At 38.3% G+C, this 22,867-nt stretch overlaps 4 protein-coding genes across 7 annotated transcripts in view; 2 read left to right on the top strand and 2 right to left on the bottom strand.

The window, feature by feature from the left end:
- LOC110013798 (gastrula zinc finger protein XlCGF28.1) overlaps positions 1-22,867 on the top strand; it is a 989,290-nt gene that overhangs the window by 257,074 nt on the left and 709,349 nt on the right. The window lies entirely within an intron of this gene.
- LOC101169839 (NLR family CARD domain-containing protein 3) overlaps positions 1-22,867 on the bottom strand; it is a 1,010,604-nt gene that overhangs the window by 409,683 nt on the left and 578,054 nt on the right. The gene's annotated exons all lie outside the window — the stretch shown is intronic.
- LOC105355408 (NACHT, LRR and PYD domains-containing protein 12-like) overlaps positions 1-22,867 on the top strand; it is a 768,227-nt gene that overhangs the window by 481,061 nt on the left and 264,299 nt on the right. The gene's annotated exons all lie outside the window — the stretch shown is intronic.
- On the bottom strand, positions 3,316-19,120 carry LOC101167599 (oocyte zinc finger protein XlCOF6.1). Its single transcript, XM_011482232.3, has 2 exons — positions 18,841-19,120; positions 3,316-5,943 (listed from the first exon to the last, which is right to left on the bottom strand). The coding sequence occupies exons 1-2, from the start codon at positions 19,007-19,009 to the stop codon at positions 4,823-4,825; spliced, it is 1,290 nt and encodes a 429-aa protein (XP_011480534.1). The 5' UTR covers positions 19,010-19,120; the 3' UTR covers positions 3,316-4,822.

Here is a 22,867-nt window from a genome sequence, read left to right as displayed (position 1 = left end):
ATTGCTACAATTTTCCTGTTACCTTCAGATTAGCCCAAGTAAAGTAGGCGGAGAGCTTCATGGAATGGGTTTCCATGGCTGAGTAGCTGCATCCAAACCACACATCACCTAGTGCAGTGGTGTAACATGCCGCCACTGGATTGTAGACCAGGGGAAGCACGTTTGGAGTGATGAATCAGGCTTTTTCATCTGGCAATTTTGACGGGTCTGGGTTTGAAGTTGCTAGGAGAACAGCACATCTTGGACTACAATGATGTTGGATGTATATACTTTATTTTCTTTATTATCATTGTAACTGCTTCTTTAATGACTGCTATTTAACTTTTGTTTGTCTTACATAATTAAATTGGCTATGTTTGGATTTTCCCGTGTGCAGTCTGGAGAGAAGATCACTTCAACCGGTTAGAAAGAATAGTCTGGAATGCGAGCAGATTAAAACATAAAAAAGACTGACACTCCTGTGGCTGCAGCGAGAAGATCAACGAGTATACTGATAACTACCAACGTTGAATCCTTTAGATATTTCACTCCTCATGTAACCAGGGCAACCCAATTCTGAATTTAGATGAGACGTTGGACAAACATCCATCCACAGAGATGCTTGGAGCAGAGGTGTTGTCTGTTTCCAGCTCTCCTTGCAAGAAATCGTACTGGGCTCTTGTGTCCATCGTTGAATTCTGTCTCTCCAAAGTCAGTGCTGAAATATGAATCCATGATTTTATAACCTCTAGGATAGATTATTGTAATGCTCTTCTTTCTGGTATTAAGAAAAAAAATAATATCAACCGGCTGCAGCTTGTGCAACTATTTTAAGGTTCTTTTATTATCTTGCAAAAGTTTAAATGGAACGGGACCCTCATTTTTATCAGATTTAATTTTAGTCTTTGACCCTTCCAGAGCCCTTCAGGTCCACTGGTGGTCCCACAAATCAAAATAAAAACCCAATGGTGAGGCCTCATTTCAGCTGAATTTCACTGAATAACTCAGTTCCAGATCACATCATGTGTGAGTTTTTTTTCCATTCCAGGAAATCACTTGTGTGTCCTTTGATCTGTGCCGAGTCAGCACTTTTATTTATTTACCTTAAAACTTTAAATCAATCGTTTAGAATCAAATATTTATATGATCTAGAACTTCCGTGATTCTGATGAACTAACTTCATAAAGATGACTCCTGGGCTGAGAGTCTGGGAGCTTCAGCTGTACAAATGCTAAAAATGATCTAAATCTTTATTCCCATCCTTACGCAGTGACAATATCTAACTTATTTAATATATTGTGAAGGCTTTAAGGAAGAATAGGATTAACCCTTGTGCTATCTTAGATGACCCCACCTTTGCATTGATGTGTTCTCCCTACCATGACAAAGGTGGATAAAGGTGGAAAGATTTCATGTAATCCATGGACACCAGTGAAGATCACAAATCATTGAAGAAGAAAGGTTCAGAGCACTGTCTAGTGGGTCTAGATGACCCAAATCCCAATGGTAAAGAGCCTAGGATAGCACAGGGGTTACAAAGTCCTTTATCTGTCCTTCAGCTTTAAAGCAGTGCTTTTCAGAGTGGGAGTGAATGGAAAAAGACTGAAATATTTGATTTGTCCAGACAAAGATAATGAAATCCCATGGCCCTGAACTGCTGTGGTTTCTGCAAAATATGTAAACTGTGAAACTCTTAATCATTGTGTTCTTTGATCTCCAAAGAAAAACTCAAGCAGAGCTCAAAGAGACTCAACAAAACCAGAATAAAGTTCGCAGGTTTCTTTTGAGCTCTACTGAACCTCACTGCTGCACTCAGACTGATGACAGAACCACAGAGAAGCAGTTTGTGTGCTTCAGTCTTCTTCACAGCTTCTGATTCAGTGACGTGCAGTCAGTTAAATATAGCTTAAAATATACATACTGTATATGAAATAAGTTGAATATACTTTTCACTATCAAAAATAAAAATCAAATATCATTTTTTAGACATTACTATTCTGTGATTACTTTTTTCTGTGTGGGTTTTGATAATTTATTTGGTTAAAAAAAAAAAAAAAAAAAAAAAAAAAGTAGCAAGCAAATTAGCCAGCCACCCATGCCTCCCCAGCACCCAGCCTGCGCCACAAACACTGACTGGAACTGCAGCTGACATATACGCTTTACTGTTTCGGTCTTTCTAGCATCATAAGCTTTATTTTTATTTACATCATTTTTCTAGTTCTCGTCAACTGTCTGATTACAATGGTGCCATTTTGTGACCCATTTGATCATTTTTATCCACTAAAAGCGCTCATTAGAAATGCACTACAATACAATATGAATGAGGCACGCAGTATGCCTGTCTCAAGATAGAGGGCGCTGGTGATCCCAGAGAACATTAGAATTAGTGGAAGCAAGTCAAGTGCAGCCCTCCAGTTACTCTTTAATATTGTTAAGTATCATTTTCTAAATGGAGGATTACGTCTCCAAACTCAGGAATTTGTTTAGACACGTCTCTGGCAGTGATTTCCTTTGAGACAGTCTTAAAACTAAAGAAATAAAAGGAAAACGTCTACAAACAGGTTATCCATGCGTTTCTTCAGAAGGAGCGGAACTTAAGTAAAAGTGAGTCAATAATAACAATTTTGGTGATTTTCTTCTATGCTACAGTTTGTAAATGGAAGAAAAATGTTGCCAATCAAATGGTCAATAAGCTACTCTGTAGGCTTCAGGTTTGCAAATCTGACTGATGATGTCAGTGTCTCACCAGCAGTGAACCTCACCGCACGTCCCTGTTCTGACTGATGTTCACGTCCACTTTATTCTTCACAGTTAAGATTGAGACTAAGCCTGTGCAATTAATCGCAAATTTATCATTAGCACGATTTCAGGCTCTGCAATATCTATATCACAAAAGTCTGTGAAAATCGCAATAAATGGTAAAACTTAAATGTACTAAAACAATCGTATGGCAACATGAACAATTTAATGAATAAATCCCTTTATTCATTTGACCAATCAGATGGAGCCCTTCACGTTGTTAACCAATCGGATGGAGCTTTTACGTTAGATGTTGCCCTCCTAATAAGACAAGGGTCAATTGAAGAAGAATTTAAAGTATTTTGTCTTATTTATTTTAAACTTTTGCAGTGAAATGGAAATGTTTTTGTTGTTTTTGCTATTTGTTCATTTATTGCAAGTTATATCGTCAGCGCAAAATTAATCACTAATATTGCATATCGCAAGTTTTCCTCATATCGTGCAGCCCTAACTGGGACAGAACAGTGAGAACTAAAAAGAACAGTTAAACTGTTCTAATCTACTAGAAAACATGAATCACAAGAACAAGACAAAAAACACAATTCTGGTTGTTTATTTGACTCCTTATTTCAACATTTTTTTCTTCACAAAATGGTAACGTGCTAACATGACTCAAGAAAATAAGAACTGCAGTCAGTTTTATTTTAAAACAAAAGGAAATGTTCACGAATCACACAAAAAGTGTTAGAATTAGAGGTGTATCCAAAATATTTTGAATGTTGTCATGGTAACACAGAATTAAACAGCTAGCATAACTATGATCAACTAAGCAACTTTAAAGCAAATAATAGAAAAAAGGAAATTACTAATTATAATCATCCAACAGAAACTATACATTGCTTTTTGATTGTTAAGCAAAATTTCTCCAAAAATACAACAGACAATGCCATTACAAAAAGAAATGGTACATTTAAACTAGTAAAAACCATTCAAGAGATGAAGATTTAACTGTTATGCTACGTACACACCGGGCATGTGTGGCACTATTAGCGTATAGTTTCACAGTGGACATTTGCTATCCTATACTAGTGCATTTACCTGCAGTTGGAAGAAGCTCATCAAACAGCAAATACAGTTTTGGTCTTTTTCTTTGGCAGCTCTATTTCGATATATGACTTGGTGTCATTGTGGTCGCTTAAAATTCCACTTTCAATGTAAAATCTATGTAAACGCCTATAAACCTGCATTTCTGGCTATCAAAACTCTTGCATTCACGTGTTGCTATGCAAGTTTTCATGTCTGTTTTCAGGCTCTACATACAAACCGTGTACAAAAAGTTTTGTTTTTCAGAACGCGTGCCAGAGTTCAGAAATCTGTTAATTTCTATACATTCAATACTTACTTATGCCTCCTTTTACTTGTATTACGGCATTAATACCCTCTGTTATGCCGACTTCAGGTCGTCTTCATTGTTGGGTCTGGTGTAAAATCCTACTCTTGAAAACGGTTTATAGATTTTTGTTATTTATTCAGATTTGAGGATGTTACTAGTTGATCAAAAACAGTAACGTCATGTTCACTGAAGTACATATGGATATAAGTGTGGGAAAATGGCAAGTCCTGCTGGAAATCTGAATATCCACAAATCTTGTCAGCAAAGGGCAGCATGAGGTGCCTCAGAATCTATTCTATTCTACTGACTCAAACAAAGAGACCTTTTCATTTTTCATTAGTTTTGGGCGTGAATTAGCAGATTTGGGTGGAACCCCAGGAGTTTTAAATATTAAAAACCTTTTTTCAAAATATTTTAATTTTTTAAGACAACTTTTTTCCCAGATAAAATAAAAGCATGACAATAAAACAAACATTCAATCTGTAGGTACAAGTTCTGTATCAAATTCTAGTTTATTTCTTGATCAAAAGAAAAGTGTTACTGTTTCACCATATTTCCCTCTCATGTCTTTTACTGCAGAAGTTCTCTGGTAAGTTTTCCTATTTTTCCTAAAATTAGGAGTTCAAACAAAAGCATTTACAAGAAAAAGCCTCTTCTCCTTTATGAGTTCTCATGAGTAAATTAAGAGTATATATTAATCTACAACTTCTATCAGTCTTTACAAGGAATATGTTTTCTCTTGTGTGTGTGACTTCTGATGTGTTTTTTGAGATTAGATAAGTCATGAAAACTTTTATCACATTCTTTACAAGAAAAGGGCCTCTCTCCTGTATGAGTTCTTATATGTGTTTTCAGATTACACGTGTGACTAAAACTTTTGTCACATTCTTTACAAGTAAAAGGCTTCTCTCCTGTGTGAGTTCTCATGTGTTTATTGAGATGAGATTTATCACTAAACCTTGAATCACATTCCTTACAAGAAAAAGGCTTTTCTCCTGTGTGAGTTCTTATGTGAGTTTTGAGATTACCCATGCGACTAAAATGTTTATCACAATGCTTACATTGAAAAGGTTTCTCTCCAGTGTGAGTTATCATGTGTCTTTTGAGACAAGATATTTGACTAAAACGTATGTCACATTCTTTACAAGAAAAAGGCTTCTCTCCTGTGTGGGTTCTCATGTGTGTTTTTAGATTAGATAAATCACTATATCTTCTATTACATTCTTTACAAGAAAAAGGCTTTTCTCCTGTATGAGTTCTCATGTGTATTTTGAGATTTAAATTGCGACTAAAACTTTTATCACACTCTTTACAAGAAAAAGGCTTCTCTCCTGTATGAATTCTCATATGCGTTTTAAGGTTAGCTATTTTACTACAACTTATATTACATACTTTACAAACAAAATGCTTCCCTTTCTTATGTAATTTCATGTGAAATCTACATTGAGACAAGTTACCAAAACTTTCACCGCATTCTTTACAGTCTCTAGGGATCCTCTGTTCACTGTTCTGTGGGTCTATATCCTCATCTGTAGTTGAAGTGGGGTTTTCATCTGGACTATCAAAGCTCTTCTGGTTGCTTAGATCTGCTTCACTGTTCTCATTTATCTCATAAGTAGGAATCTCCATCAAGGTATCAGTCTCCTGCTTCAGATCAAGCTGCTCTTCATCTCGATTTATGCAGAGTTCTTCTAGCTCCTCTTTAATCTGTGGAGGTTCTGGTTCCGCCTGTTCCTCTTTAATTTGTGGTATTTCTGGTTCTTCCTGTTCCACTCTGATGGTCCTATCGTGGTTGCAGAAATCCTCTTCAGTCACATAATGCTGCGGGAGGACTGCAAGGACACAAACACAAGAAGGTGTCTTCTTATTAATTGTATTGTCAAGTACCAATAAAATTGTAAAACATCTGAATGAGAAGTTCCACTTTTTAAAAATTGTAATTTTTAAAAATGTTATCTCATTAGATCTCATTGAAAGTTAAGACAGTAAGATTTTGGTCTTTCAGTCTTCTATGAGTCCAACGCCTAATCAAGGGAAACACTAAACCTCTTGACCCATGAATTTATTCATGGAATAAAAAACTTGTGCTTTTGAAATTCAAGTAGAAGGTAAACTAATTTGAAATGGTTCATTTGACTATAGCTCATGAAATAGACAAAGTTTTATTTTCAATGCAAATTTGCAACAGCAGGAATCTATGGGGAAAAAAAAACTCCTGTTTCCATCTCCAGTATGAACAGACTTTTAGCCATGCAACAGTTATTTACAACATTTTCACTATAATGACTATCAAAACTAATAAATAACTATTATGAACAAAAACAACACAAACAAAAATCATTGTTACTGTCCTTTCGTTGCAGAAAGTGTGCATTGTAGGGTTGTGCCGATGGACAATATCATCGTCCATCGTGATGGGTGACTGTCATCCCGATGGAGAGACCACCATCGTGATGCCACGCCCCCGCCACGTTGCGCGTCGACATCATAAGCCGCGGTTACATGTACAAAATATCTTGATGGGATCAATGGTCGGATTAGAATCCAACCGTGTACATGGGCCCAGAAAAATGTTTTCAGAATATAAAAACGTTCACTAAGGTCACAATTTCGGTCGGAATAAATCATTCGCACACGCGCAGTATTCGCACATGCGCAGTTTGAAAACCGGAAGAGGATACAACTTCCGCCGAGCGGCTTTTTTTCCAAACTTTATTGAAGGTAACAATTCAATACAAAACGATAACAGCGCCGAGCGGCTATATATATTGACATGTCAGCTCGGTAAAATACGAGACGATCTTCTAAACGTGCTTTTAATAATGTTACGGTTATTATCAAACACCTGTTCGCTCATCATTTGAATTTTAATCCGTGTGGTCAGTGCTTTTTCTGAACGTAGCCAGGATTAGCAGTATGCTAACACGGGCTAACAACATTAGCTTTGGGTGGCGCTGCATCCTGTGAATAACATCAGCCTTTATTTAGTCAGGACACGACTGGAAACACAAATCCACGTGATTGATTGAATGTTTTCTAAGGACTGAGCGACATTTCTGCTTTGAAGCTCAAACCGCTGTGTGTGCTGACGATCCGAGCTGTGCTCAGACACACGTTTAGACTCGGTTCTGAGTTCGGTAGGTAGTACCCCTAGAGCTGCGGGACGGATCGCAGTCTTAAATCTCCCACACATACCGCTCATGTACCCCCCCCCCTTCCCATCAAACATAAAGCTGTAAATCCGCCCTCCGCCGGTCCACTTCGCTAGTTAAGTGCGGGAGCGGACTACTTCTTTTCTATCTTGCTTGTTACTTTTTCTGTTAAAGTCACTTCCCTCAGTTTATAGTGTATCATCGCGGATTAACTATTAGTTGGGAAATAAAATGAAAAAAGCAAAATAACGAATAGCAGTTATATAAGAACGAAAAATTTAAAAATACCCCCCCCCCTCCCCCGACGATGTCATCGTCCATCCCGATGGTTGACAGCAAACATCGTCAACGGCCAAATTAGGGGACATCGCCCAACCCTAGTGCATTGCTTTAGGCTGTTCGTAGATTGCAAAAAATCATGTTGTGCAGGCACTGACGAATGTTACACTTTTGAAAATGGCGATTCAGCACAAGGCGATCTTTGTTAATATCAACCATATGATGTTTTGTCTCTGACCTCATTTAAAAAAAATGTACTACTACTCTCTGTGCTACTGTACCCCCTTCTATTTCAGGCTCAGTCACGAGCTGGGGGACGTCAACCATTGCCCTTTCAACATTTCTATGGAAACTAATGTTACCAATCAGGAGTGAGCTTGTTTGAAGTCCACACCCATTTCACTGAAAGTGGGCTTGGGAGAATATGTCAAACATTCGAGGTGAAGGCCTTTTACTAGGCATTTGATTGGTCAGTTTATAACTTGAATTACTTGCAATAAAGAAAAAATAGTATAGGGGGTGCTAGTGATATGGAGAAGGAGTAGGAGGAGCTTTCTGAGCTCCAAGTGGCACACCATATTTATTTATATTATCATCACCCATTTAAACTTCCAACTCCTCTATTATATTATAGACTTGTTTTCATACAATCCAATTTCCTTCCTCAATTAACAATTGGACAAAATATGTCCAACAGGAATGCACAAACCGTCAAGGCAACAGCAACGGCTAGAGTTAGCTGCTCTAAACCCAGCAAGATGAATCCGGCTTTGGTGTCTGACTGGCAAGTCGAGGACAAGTATGAACTGCCACCCATCTGAGTGGACTTCTAATGAGACAAGGAAAAGATCTTACGACTGGGGAGACAAAAAAAGATGGATCTCGAAGGCCACTGGATATTAATTATCCCAGACTACACCGCAGAGGTACTGGAACAACAACTTGGGTGAGGTGGTGCAGCTGCTGAGGGAAAAGAATATTCGGCACACGCTGCAATTCCCGGCAAGACTCCAGGTTCACCACCAAGGGCAAGTCAAATCATTTACTGATCTTGCTCAAAACCTTTAATGGCAAGTGTCAATTATCCAATGCCAAAAGGAAAGAAAGAAGAGAAGGAGAAAAAAAGAGGAGTTTCTTGAGAGAAATGACAATGGAGAGGTTAATGACTCGACCATTTGGGAATCACTTAAAGCCTGTATAGGTGGATTAGTCATATCATACAAAGCAACACAAGCCGCGGTTTCATGTGCAAAATATCTTGATCGAATCAATGGTCGGATTAAACAGCGACCGTTTACTAGGACCGGAAAAACTTTTTCCGATTACTTTCGTTCGGAATAAATCGTTTTGACACGCTCGGAAAAGGGCGGAAGAACCAACGGATGTCCATTGCCGTTCTGTGTAAACAAACATGGCTGTGGTTGGCCTGGAGCGTGACAAGCTTTTTGTTTTTCTGGACACAATTTTACAAGCTCAAGCTAGACAATATACATTTTGGCATAATTTGATGAGAGAGACAGCAAGAGGATAATTTAATTCCATCCGCTATCACTTTAGTCCCCCCTCCTCCGCCACAGAGCCACTGGATGAAGGTAAGGAGCAAACAGTGGCGGTTCTACACTAACTTACTCCCTGGGCGAGTAACCCCACCAGCCCCCCCCCCCCCCCCCTTCCCGCACACACAAAATTTGACAACATCCTGTTGTGTTCCCTATCTTCTATTTAGCCATTTTACTCAAAAAATGCATGAATTTTCTAGACTCGTATTACAGGGGGGTCAAACTCAGTCACACAGGGGCCTAAGTTAAAAACACGCTTAAGGTTTTGAGCCGAAGAAGATAAAGATTTACTGAACTACACATTAAAGCTAAACTTTTAAACCTTTTACACTGAACTTTTTGAACATAAATATGAATAAAAACAGGAACATTAATCCAGAATAACTCAAGTTAAACCTTAAATAACTTGTAATATTTTGTTCTCCATTTAAATATATTCTGTCAAAATTATACAAATATGAACATGCTGCAGGACAAAAAACAAAGAAAGCCTGGAAATATTAATAAGAAATTACATATCAAATAATTCCATTTTTTTGCTCTTTCATCATTTTTTAGAGCATTTTTTTTTAGAGCTGGACTCCTGCTTCATTTTTAGCAATAATTTCTTAATGTGTGACGTCCTGTGTGTGTCTTTGTGAAACATAACAGAGGGATTAGATCTAAAAAATAAAACTTATTGTGATTAATATGTTTAGGTCTTATAAAACATTAGAGACTAAATCTTAGAACTCATCAGTGGGATTACTCCAAAAATATTTGGCATTTCCCTAAATTTGTGCAACACCAACAGTAGAAATCCTCCAAAAAAACTCAATCCATAAAAAATGGCCTGCGCCCACCACCCCTCCCCCTTCCCTCTGACACACGCGGCTCCGTCTCTATGACGGGAGGCGCAGCTGCGGCCCAGAGTTGATTGTCAGATAGAAAAAGACTCCCCTCACACCTGTTAGTGTGATTCAGCCAGCCACCGGCGAGTTGCGCTCCCCTCTCGAGTTTTTTGACTTATGTTCGGGCGGTGGTCACGTGCGCATCGGGTCTGCTGTGTCGGAGCAAAGAATTGTGGGAAATAATCTCCATTGCCTGCTTTTTTCGAAATTGGGTTGAGCACGGATGTTTGTTCTGCCTAATTCCTTTTCATGTGCCTGTTTTACGTTGTTTCACTCTGAGGTATTCTTTTTTTTTTTTGCACCATAAGTGTGAAGAGGAAATAGGAGGAAGACATTCTTAATAGTCTGATGTGTCAAAATAAAAGCATTAAGTGTCGGCTGCTGAAGCAATTTCAAATTAAAAGCTCCAAGCTTCCTCTTTGAATTCAGTATGTAGCACATTATGTGTAACGCATCAGGCACAGCAAATGCCGCCCCCTATGACGTGCCGCCCTGGGCGACCGCCCACATCGCCCATATCAAAAACCGCCACTGGGAGCAAAGACTGGTGGGAGAGGATGGTTCTTCTGGAGTTCAACAATGAAGAGTGGAAGCAGAATTTCCGCATGACACGACCGTCGTTCATGAAGCTTTACTCATTAATGGAGAGTCATATGGCCCCAGAAGACGTTACCGTGCGGGCTCCAGTCCCTCTGATCCTGCGGGTTGCAGCAGTGCTGTAAAAACTGGGCAGCTGTGCAGAATATAGAGTTGTGCCAAGCCAATTTGGAATAAGCAGTGTCAAGAAGTTTGTTTACATGTTTTGCAAAGGATTGGTACCGTCAAGTGTTTCCTAATTTTTGGTGTGCTTTTTCCACACTTGAAAAGGGCTGAGCGTCCAACTGATTGACTCAGACTGCCACTTGAGATCAATTTCCAAACTTAAATTAATTTCCGTTTTGATCAGTCAGGAATCAATAGGTAAAAACCTTAAACACACACAATAAAAGTAATAAATATTTACAATTTCAAATTCCACAATAACAACAAAACATTTATGTAATTTAAATTGCCTCAGTTAATTAGCAACCTCACTCATTTAATTTAATTACATTCTTATTTAAATTCATGCATCAAGTCCAAATTCATTCAATAATTACTTTAAAAATCTCATTTAGCAAAAGTTCACATCCATTAAATAAACTTCCCACTATAAATTTACAAAAATTACAAAGCACACTGACAAAATAAACATCAAATCCTTAATGCTGAAAATTCCCACTGGTACCTGAAGTACACACAAACACTTGCGAAGCTCACTCTGTTCCCACAACACACACCAAACAAACAAGGAAACAAGTGATCGCGCTTTTCTGGCGCTCAGATAAAGTCTCTTTTTACCGGCTGCCTCTTCCACAGATGAACATGGATGACTCAATTGCACACAGGTAAGCAAACAAGCTTTGCACACAGAGCCAGTGCTTTTTCTGAATGAAGTGTGTGCGTCACCAATAAATAAATGACGCAGCACACTCAGCTGTTCAGTTCCACATCACGTGACTCAGTCAGATGCTCGGCGCAACAGGTACAAGAGCCAATAAAACAGCTGCTCCATACACCAACGGAGGCAGAAGAGATTGCAAGCCTTTTTGAAGTGTCACATCATTTTCCACAAATTATGGGGCTCATCGATGGAACGCACATTCCAATCCTTCCTCCTTCAGACGGCTGCAAGGACTTTGGGAACCGTAAAGGTTGACCATCCTACATACTTCCAAAAATAGCACAACTCATCAGTGAGCTGCGTCTAAAGTTTGCTTTTATTATGTTGCTATTCTTTTTAAATCACACTCGCATTAATATAGATTCAAAAATTACAGTATCTTAAAACATATGTTTACTATACAGTGCTCCCTGCTGACTGAGGTGCTGCGGGAACTTCTGAGGAAGTGGGGAGGAGATGAAGAGCACTCCGGCCTGTCAGCTGGTTCCTGAATCGCAAAAACCAAAGTTTGTGTCTCTGCATAGAGAAATGGCATCAGCTGACTCGGAAGTGGCCGAGTCAGCTGATGGTACACTGAGAAAGATCATCGCGGAGAATAATTATCATTGAGATGAATGAATGATGGATGAATCAAAATACCGCTGCTGGACTGACGCGCCATGCCCAACGAAGGGGGATCTAAGGGCAGGGATGCCAGTATAGCTTAGTCAGTTTGTTTAGTTCATTTTAGTATTTTTCTATTGAACTCTTTGTATTCATGATCCTTTTGATTTCATGTTTTACTTCGAAGCCCATCGAGACAACTGTTGTTGTGATTTTGGGCTATACAAATAAAATTGAATTGAATTGAATTGAACGCTTAAATGCCGCTGCAGGGTCTCTCGTCCTTAACTAATGGTTTGAAAGGAACAGAGTGACAGAGAGACAATCCTACTACGGTTCAGTAAACTGCTCTGAATAAATAAACAAAACGCTTTATGTTGAGCAATAAATGTTTTTTACATTTTAATAACATTTTAATAAATGTTTTACAAAGCATCACAAATGTTTCAGAAGGGCTTTTGTTGGGGAAGGATTGGTGACGGAAATTCTTCAGCTGTGCACATTGTAGAAGCCTTAATGCCAGAGATGAAAATTTTGCATTCAGTTTGTTATTCTGTTTACCGCCACTAGGGGGAGCCCGGGGTTTTCTCGGTGGTTCACTGGTGGTCACGCAGCAGATTCATGTCAGGAAACAGAGTAAAACAGTTTTTCGACCTCGCTAAGTTCTTCTTGTTATTTACATATTTTCTTTAGAATTCGGGTTTTTAATTTAGTGCATTGTGGATTATTGTTCATTTTTCAATCTGAGGAAACAGAATTAAAGAATTTTCTCTTTTACTTATGGAATGTGGATCTTTATTGGATCGTTGGATTTACGAGGAGATCTTCTGGAGCGTCAACACTGAGCACTTAACATTGGAACTATACAGTCCCTGACAAAACTCTCTTTCGCATAGGTTAGGATCATTAAGAAAGGGTGGAAGCTTTCTGTTCTTAAAACTATCTTGAATTATTTTGAGCAAAGGGAGTGCCAAAACATCCTCAAAGCCCTGAAGAATTCTGGACCGAACCCGTCTAGATCTGGTGCCTTGCAATTGGGGAAAGATTTATTAGATTCTTTCAGTCTCCAAACTTTCTGTTATGGTCGCCTCTAGTTTTGGGAAGTTGAGTTTATTAAAAAAAAATTCTAATCATCCTGCATTGCAGTTGACTTGGAGGTGTAGATATCTGTGTAGAATTGTCAAAATTCGTCAATGTCTTTGCGCCTCTGCGTGGCACGGGCCTTCTGTGCACTGAAACCATGGAAGTCTTCCTTCTCACTGTGGGATTAAAATAGTGTCAGATATTCTTTGCCACACTCTCTCTCAGTCTCTCTTTCGTTGTCGCTGTCAGTGTCACTCTCATCCTGAGGCAAAGTCACTTCTGAGCTTGCGCTGTCCTCTCCGTCACACAGCAGACTGGCTTTTCGAAACCTATTTGTGATGGTGGATTTTTCACACTGCTTTTAACGATTGCTTTGAACTTGAAAGCTGTGTCATATGCATTACCTCTTGCATTTTCCATGATGAGCGTCTGTTAATGCTATTAATTCACAGAGCAGGAATTAACATTGGTTTTTGCGATTCAGGAATTCAATACTAAACAATGTTAAACAGCAACAACGAAGGAACAAGCCAGTGGGTTATTACATTTTAGGCTGATATATTTAAACTGACACACATATCAGCGCGCCCCCTGGTGGTTTTTCACCGCGATGATCATAAATCCAACACCGTCACTGAAGAGAGACTGAAGCATGTCAGAGATGTGGAAGACATGGCAGGAATAGATAGGAATATGTTAGATGGAGTGACGGGTGGAATTAGTACTATGGACAGCAAGATATTTAATGAATGCATTGAAGATGAAACTGTATACACTAAGCTTTAAGCTGAATGTCAAAGAATCAAAGGCAACTCCAAATACCTGAATCTCAGACTCAAATGTATAAGTATAAGGTCAAACTACTTAATTTTGTTTTTCTTTACAACACTGTAAGCAGTAAGTATTTCTAGTTAGCTGAATGATCTCAGTAATTTAATTGTATTTAATTTTTCAATTATTTAATTTAATTAGGTAACTAAAGTAACAAAAAAGTAAATGTAACTTTGCAACAGTAACAAAAAGCAGAACCTTAAGGCAGTCAGGGCAAAAAAGTCAATAAAACTTCTTAACTATTGATTAGGAACAAATGTGAAATAGCAGTGATTAGAAGCAGCATGAAAACTTCTTAACTAGTGTTAACTACTACACTGCAGCGCACTCTTCAAAACATCTGAAACAGACTAGAGCAGATTTAAGTTTGAGATGCTCTATTTTTAGTCATTGAAAAGTGTATAAATAAGTGCTAGATGTCACCAGAATGCACCAAATTGCACCATATTAAAATTTTCCGGGGGGGCATGCCCCCGGACCCCCCTAGATTTGCAAGCACCTGCGGAGCGGCGGGTCTCGCTGTGCGCGGTGTCGGGCCAGTAACTTTCAAAAACTACTGGCCCTGTGGGCCAGTGCAAATTTCTGGGCTGTGTCAACCCCTGAACCACCAGCTGCATTTGGCAGTGGTCCATCCAATGCAAGCAGTGCCATGTGCAAAAACTTTTTCTGATCTATCAGGATGCACTCATTTTTTCATCATCATTATCTGTCAAAGAACTATGATGTCCCCTCCCTAAAACGACTTGGAGATCAGGTGGACAAGCCTTCAGGATGTGACCAAGAGCCTTGTGGAGAATCAGGATGCCATTATGAGTATCCTGTCAGAGGTTACAGAAGACAGAGCTGCTGCTGTTGACATCTGCACAGAGACATCAGGGTTACTGATGATGTTAAGGAGGCATCATTGCTTTGAAACAGTAAAAGTTTATTCTAAAAGTTTTGGGTTCCTTAAAGTCTGCAAATGCCATGCTGCATGCTCATTCTGTAGACATGTAATTAATAAAAGTGAAGTTTAACTGTCAAATACAAGAGGTTTATACAAATATACACCTTGTAACACCATACCTACTGTAAAGCATGGAGGTGGCAACATCATGCTTTGGGGCTGTTTTTCAGCAAAGGAACCAGGATGACTCCTCTGTGTAAAGGAAAGAATGAATGGGGCCATGTGTTGTCAGATTTTGAAAAAACCTTTTATCAGCAAGGGCATTGAAGATGAAACATGACTGAGTCTTTCAGCACGACAACAAGGCCAAACACACTGCCTGGGTCTCAAAGGAATGGCTTTGTAAGAAGCATTTCAAGGTCCTGGAGTGGCCTCGCCAGTATCCTGACCTCAACTCCATGGAAAATCTTTTGAGTGAGGTGAAACTCTGTATTGCCCAGCTACAGCCCCAAAACATCACTGCTCTAGAGGAGATCTGCATGGAGGAATGGCCCAAAATACCAGCAACAATTTGTAAAAACCTTGTGAAGACTTACAGAAACTATTTGACTGCTGACATTGCCAACAAAGGATATATAACAAGGCATTGAGTTGAACTTCTGTTTCTGACCAAATACTTACTTTTTACTATAATTTACAAAGAAATTCTTTAAAAACAAGACAATGTGATTTTCTGTTTTTTCTCATTTTGTCTCTCACAGTTGAGGTATACCAATGATGAAAATTACAGGTCTCTCTCAACCTTTCAAGTGTGAGAACTTGTACAATTGGTAGCTGACTAAATATACTTTTGCCCCATGGAAGCAACATATTTCTTTTTAGAAAAGTTTGAAATGCCCTTTGTACAAAAATCTTAATACCGTAGCTTGGGTCTTATTTTTGTAATAATCAGAGTAAGTACCACAAAAGGTGTCACTGCGTATGTTCACTTCACCATTGAAGAACTTGGTTTCCGCATTGGAAAATGTTCAGTGTTAATGTATGTGTTGCGCTGCTTACTGGGATTGCTTATACTTTTATTTAGACTCAGAACAAGGTACAGTGGACTTAGCGGACATTTGTGAGCCAACGGCAGCTTTTTCATGAGTTTGGAATGATTTCACAGCTTCATAAAAGGTACAAAATAAATTAGGTTCCCAAAACCACGCCCTAAACATAGAGGAAACTTAATGAAACGTTGCGCATTTCAGACATTGCAGACCCGAGTCCCGCATGACACATCTTTATAAACAATGTTAATGAGAGCGGTAAGGAGCGGTCACAGGTTCAAGCCCTTAATATAGAAGAATAAACTGCACTCAGTAGACGTTAAGCGTGTACCGTATTTTCACGACTATAAGGCGCACTTAAAAGTCTTAAATTTTCTCCAAACTGTGGGGGGCACCCCATCAGGCAGTGCGTCTAATGTGTAGTTGTGGGGCGTAGAAGAAGGCGTGTGAGAAAGGGAGAGAGAAGCATGAGCCAGCTGGAGCATCAGTATTAGCACGGTGGTGAGAGTGAAGCTACCATTTAACTGGTTGCAATTGCAGGCTGTTTGTATCCCGCATATGTCACAACCCTAACAGGTTCAGTAAGGGGGGGATGAGCAGAGGAGTAGTTTGCTCACACTTTTTTACGCTACACAGTCCATTAGCATTGAACACACAAAAACGTGACAACATGATGCTCACTTCTCTTCACAGCTCCCCAACTCATGGTGTGGGAATCAACACTTCCCATGAGTCTTAGTGGCAATAGGCGGGGGTAAGTCCCTGGTCCACACAACATTGTTTACAAAATGGCTAAAGCCCTGTTTAAACTGCAGCTATTGGCAACGTGGATTGATGGATTTTTAGATGCTGTTTCATGACTAAAAAAATAAATCGAAACTAAATCAGATTTGCTCCTGCTGCATCTTTTAAACACACACTGAGTGTTTGTGTGTGAGCTTTAGCTGTCTCTTCCCTAGCGCGTGTGATGGAAAGAGGAAAGCCGAGATCCGGTGTCCCGCGCTCCCGCATGAAGAACAAGGAGGGGAGGCTGTGCGCAAGTGAGTCTGTGACCGCGGATTCAGTTTGTGTTACCCAGTTAGGGAGAACATATGGAGAGAAATTAGACTCAGTCGGATTTGTGCGTGCGTAATTCTTGATTTGTGCGTAAAGTAGGATTTGTGTATCCATATTCTTGCTTTGTGCGTGCGTAAATTAGGATTTGTGCATACATTTGGATTTGTGCGTGATTTGTTACTCACATAATATGTTTTGTGTATAAGTTAAAAAAATATAAAAAATACAAAATGCAATTAACGTATGCACAAATTAAGATTACAACAGCTTGAAACTACTTACACACACACACATCTTTAAAAAAACACGCACGAATCCCTTGTTACGCACACACGAAGCCAAAGTTACGCACGGATTTACCGTGAGACTGTTTTCACGTCTCACAAATTCGTCTGTAAGTGCTGCGTTTAAATACCAGTGGAATGCTCGGTCATTAGAATTTTCCTATCAGCCTTCCCTTCTAAACGTATTTTACAGCAGACTTCATAGTTTCTTCTTCTATGGTAGTATCGTAATTTGTCCAGACCAATCACTATCTGAAACGCAATCGGATAATGTGACGTCAGCACTACTGGAAGGACCCCGAACGGTTGTTGCAGCCGAATGGTTATGGTACCTACACCGAAAAAGGAACATAGATTTGGATATGATCAGCATGGCAGTGAAATGACACATTATATTTCCTAACAATGGACCACAGTGGCAGCGAGAATAAAAGAGGGCCTAAAACTGAGCCCTGGAGAACACCATGCTTGAGTGAAGCCTCTGAAGAAGAGCATTGTCCAACTTGGACAGAAAAACTGCTGCCACATAAATACGACTTCAACCAACTGAGTGCTATGACCTTCACACCAACAGACTATATTTCCAATATTTTAGAAATCAAACATGAATAACTCCATTTTTTTCCAGTAAAAGTGTCTGGAAATGTCAGACTGAGTAGCCAACAAAGTCCTGAAAAGAATGAAAGCAGCAGCTGGTCTGGATTATGGCACAATCTTAAAATACAGTGTCTCAAACATAGCATCTTTGTCAGATAAAGACTATTTAACTTTGTGATAACCTACAATACGTGGGATTTCAAACTTTAATAACTCAAAGTTTCTACTTTAAAAATGTCTGGAAATGATTGTCTACATAGCCAAAGTTTTTAAGAGAATAATAGTAGCAGTTGGTCTGGATTATGTCAAAATCTGAAACTACAGTGTCTCAAATTTAGCATTTCTGTCAGAAAAAGACACTCAGTAAAGTATAAAATATTTGGGATTATAAACATGAATAACTCAAATTTCCTACAGTAAAAGCTGTCCCAGTAGTCAAAATAGTCTTAAGTTAGACTTGATTAAATTAAATTTACAATTAACATAATTGAATGGGCGATACAATATCTCAGCCTTTTTCATAAGAATTTTTTATTTGATTAATATAAGAATAGTGTGTATTTTTTCCTTCATTCATTCATTTGACTTTTCAGTGTTTGTAACTTATTTTGAAAACCGGAAAGGGATTTCAGCCGTGGTCGCCAAGTTCCCTTAAAGCTGAGAATGAGAGAGCACTGAAAATTCAGGAGCGGCTCATTTGACACAGCAGATCTGAGTGACGGCTGGCTTGAAGGCAGTAAAATAAAGCATGTTAAGTCATTTTCCTGTTTCTGCTAAGCTGTATGTCTCCTTATTTACAGACCGTTTCTATATGGCGTCATTATTACGTATCTTGGACAATGGTCGCGTCTCTAGACATTTATTAACTCACAGCCTCCTCATAACCCCAAGATAACATTAGCGGTGCAACAAAAATGTCAAACACTAATGGAGCAATCTTGGATCTTTTCGTTTGCAAATGGGGGGTATTAACATACCTATGGCGTGGTGGACCTGCTGCAGCTGTGGTTTCCTGACGACATCCAGCAGTCTGCGCTGACGGCGCAGCTCCTCCTTGTACTGGAGGATGGTTTCTTCACAGAGTCGGAAGATTTCTTCAGCAGAAAGTTGTTCGCTGGCAGAATCTTGCTGAGGTTCTGAAGACATCGTCCCTACCGAACTACAGCTCCAACTCCCACAAACACCGCTGTCCTCTGAACACAAGCGCGACCGCTGCCAGCGCCTCGTGCTGTAACTTCCGGGTCACGTGCACAATCTTTATTTAAAATGAAACGTATAAACTGCTTAATTGATTCTCAATACTGTTCAATATTATTGCAGTATTTTTTTAAAAACGATTTAAACAGGATATAATTTTAAAAAGAAAGAAAATCTAAAGGGGTAAAAAAAAATCGGCTAAACTTTATGAGTCCTGACGTCACCACAATTAAAATGTTCAAATCATCATCATACCAGGTTTTTACAAAGACGCGAATTAAAGCTTAAAACAAAAATAAATCAGAAATATTAGGATCCTGCTAAATTAGTAGTTTTTTGTTTTTTATTAATTTTTCGCAAAAAAAGCAAAGAGAAAAAAGGAGTATTTTTTTTTTTTTTTTTTTTTTTTTTTTTATTGATGCAGAACAAAAGTGACATACAGCAAAGGAACAAGGAACAATAAGCTGTACATCAAATGTTCAAAATAAACGCCAGGGGATATACAAGCAAAAAAATAAACTTACACTAAATTATACAGCTGAGCAAGGTGATACGTTTTAATAGCTTTTTTGTTTGTACTGGGGGAAATGGAATGTAAGTAACATCTAACTTGGGCTTGTAAATCAAGAAAATTAGGAGCTTTATTGCTGAATTTAGATTTGTGAATATAATACTTGGTTAATAAAATTAGAAGATTTATTAAATAAAATTGAGATAAAAATGTCTTATCATAATTAATGTAACCAAATAAGATGTTTTTCCAGGTTAAATTAAAATGTGGATAAATTTGAGTTTTTATCAAATTTGTCATTTTGTCCCATATTTTTTCAGTGTACTTGCAGGTCCAAAAAATATGCACCAACGTTTCCTCAGACTGAGAACAGAAAGAACAGTTTTTATCAATATCCCTTTTAAGCCTTTGCATATACTGATTTGTTGGATAAAACCTATGAATGATCTTGAATGAAACCTCTTTCACTTTGTTGTTTAGAAGATATTTGTTTGGCAGAAGCCAAACCTTTTCCCAACACATTTGACCATGAAGTGAAGTCCAGAAAGTTATGGCCGGGGATTCAGTTTTTAGCTCCTGCTGGAACAGTCTTCGGATGGCTTTGTTTTGATTTCTCAAAGCAGAGAAGCAGAGTTTTCCGACAGCAGTGTCCATCACATGAAGCTGTGGTTGGGGAGCAGATGGAGTAGGAGTTCCTTTATAAAGATAGGTGAGGTTGAGGGAAACGGCATCAAAAACAACCGAAAAGTCCTTCATAGAAACAGGGATCTGGTAGAACTGAAGGAATTCGGTGTAAGTGTAAAGTTGACCTTGTTGATTGAATAATTGACTAACTAGTCTGATATTATTATCAAACCACTGTTGAATAAAGATAGTTTTGTTTTTGTAAAGAATATATCTATTGTTCCAAATGTAAAACCTGTGAGGAGAAAAATTATGTTTATAAATCATGGACCAAGCAAGTAACATCTGTTTATGAAATGAAGAAAGTTTGATGGGCACTTTGTCGGGCTTGTATGAGCAGAGCAGTAAAAAGTCGAGGCCACCAACCTGGGAAAAAATATAATTGGGAATGAAGTTCCACAGAGAGTTCGGATTTTTCAAAAACTTTCTTATCCAATTAATTTTAAAAGTCATATTTAGGGTACTGAAATCTAGAAAGTTCAGACCCCCACTAGTGTAATCATTCATTAGAACAGATTTCCTTATATGATGAGTTCGGTTTTTCCAGACAAAGTCGCATAGCAGTTTATCAACAGTTTTGCTAACGATGTTACTGACATAAAGAGACTGAGCGGCATAAATGACTCTGGAGAGCCCTTCAGCCTTGGAGAGGAGAATTCGACCTTTAATGGAAAGGTCACGTAAGAGCCAGAGGTTAAACCTCTTTTTCATTTTATCAATAATTGGAAAAAAGTTAGCATTACCTCTATCATTTTCAGTTTTTGATATTATTATGCCAAGATACGTGACTGATGTCTTTACAGGAATATTAAAGAGTGAATCCGAATCACAAGATTTAATTGGGAGGAGTTCACATTTTTTCAGATTTAATGAAAGACCGGATGCTTTGGAAAAGGACTTAATTATATTTATTGCTAATGGAATTTGTGAGCTGTCTTTAAGAAAGAGAGTGGTATCATCGGCGAGCTGACTTACGACAATAGATCTAGCAGCGATGGAGATCCCTCGTAATGGACTGGATTTAATGTGGTCACAGAGAAGCTGAGCTACAAGAAGAAATAGATAAGGAGATATGGGACAACCCTGTCTAATCCCACGTTTTATATCAAACCTAGGTGATGAACCATGTTTCAGTTTAATGGAGCAGGTGGCATTGTTGTAAAGAGTTTTAATGACTTTGCAGAAGTAGTCACCAAAACCAAATTTTTGTAAGGAACGATACAGGAAGTTATGTTCTACTGTATCAAAGGCCTTAAAAAAGTCCAGAAATAGCATAAAAGAGTCATCCGCAATTAGATAAGAGTAATCGAGTATGTCCAAAACTAAACGAATGTTGTTTGTGATATGTCTGTTGGGTAAAAAACCTGATTGTGATTCATCTATTACTGAGTTAAGAACAGATTTAATTCTTTTAGCAAAAACTAAAGCTAAAATTTTATAATCATTATTAAGAAGACAGATGGGTCTCCAATTATCAATATAGAGTAAATCTTTGTGAGGTTTTGGGATCAGGGTAATAAGTCCTTGGGTCATACTCCAGGGTAGGGTGTCATTAGAAATACTTTCATTGTAAACTTCCAGTAAAAAGGGCGCCATCTGCTGGTAGAATAAAGTATAAAATTCAGAAGTTAATCCATCAGTTCCTGGAGATTTATTTGTTTTTAACATCTTGATGCAGTCACAGACTTCTCCAAGACTTACTGGATCATCACAAAGCTCTTTTTCAGAGTCTTTAATTGTTCTGGTACTGTTTAAAGAATTCAAAAAGATTTCAGCCTCTATTTCAGAATATTGTGATGAATACAGATTCTTATAAAATGATGAACAATAGTTGGAGATTATTTTAGCATCACTACAATTTATGTCATTAATTTTTAACTCGTTAATAGTGTTCATTTGTCCTTGATGCTTCTCCATTTTAAAAAAATAAGAGGAGTTTTGTTCTCCTTGCTCAAGCCATTGTTTTCTGGATCTAATAAAAGCTCCTTCTGCTTTTCTTTGATAAACTTGATCCAAGTCTTCCTGTAGTTTAATCATTTGTAGTTTCTGCTCATCTGACAAGCTGTCTGGAGGTTTTTGTGATAGTACTGAGATGCCTGTGATTAAGTCATGCTCTTGTTGCTTTCTTAGTTTAGCTAAGTTGCCACCAAATGTTCTTAAAAACTTGGCTGATTCATATTTAAACAACTCCCAATTAACTGAGAAAGAGTTCTCCAATTTGGCTTTATTAAAAAATGTTGAAAGAAGATCTTTAATTTTTATTTGCACTTCTGTAATTTTGAGCAGCGAGTTGTTTAATTTCCAATAATGAGATTTACTGACATTTTGTGAGGGACACATAACAATATCTATACGGACAGCTTGATGGTCACTTAGTGGACATGGTAATACACTGACTGAAATATCCTTATCTTGTAAATCACTAGAAATTAACCAAAAGTCTAATCGAGAAAGGGCTGTTCTAGATTTATTACTCCATGTAAAAGATGGTATATTAGGATGTTTGAGTCTCCAGATATCCACCAGTTTAAACTGTTCCATAAAAGATTTGAAAAATATATTTTTGCGATTATGATTCGAGGGTGGCCACCGATCAATTTGAGGGTTTAAAG

This window comes from Oryzias latipes, chromosome 2 (genome assembly GCF_002234675.1).
Source record: "Oryzias latipes chromosome 2, ASM223467v1".
Taxonomy (NCBI): domain Eukaryota; kingdom Metazoa; phylum Chordata; class Actinopteri; order Beloniformes; family Adrianichthyidae; genus Oryzias; species Oryzias latipes.
The sequence above is the reverse complement of the archived record's forward strand: the minus strand, read 5'-3'. Positions and strand labels throughout refer to the sequence as shown.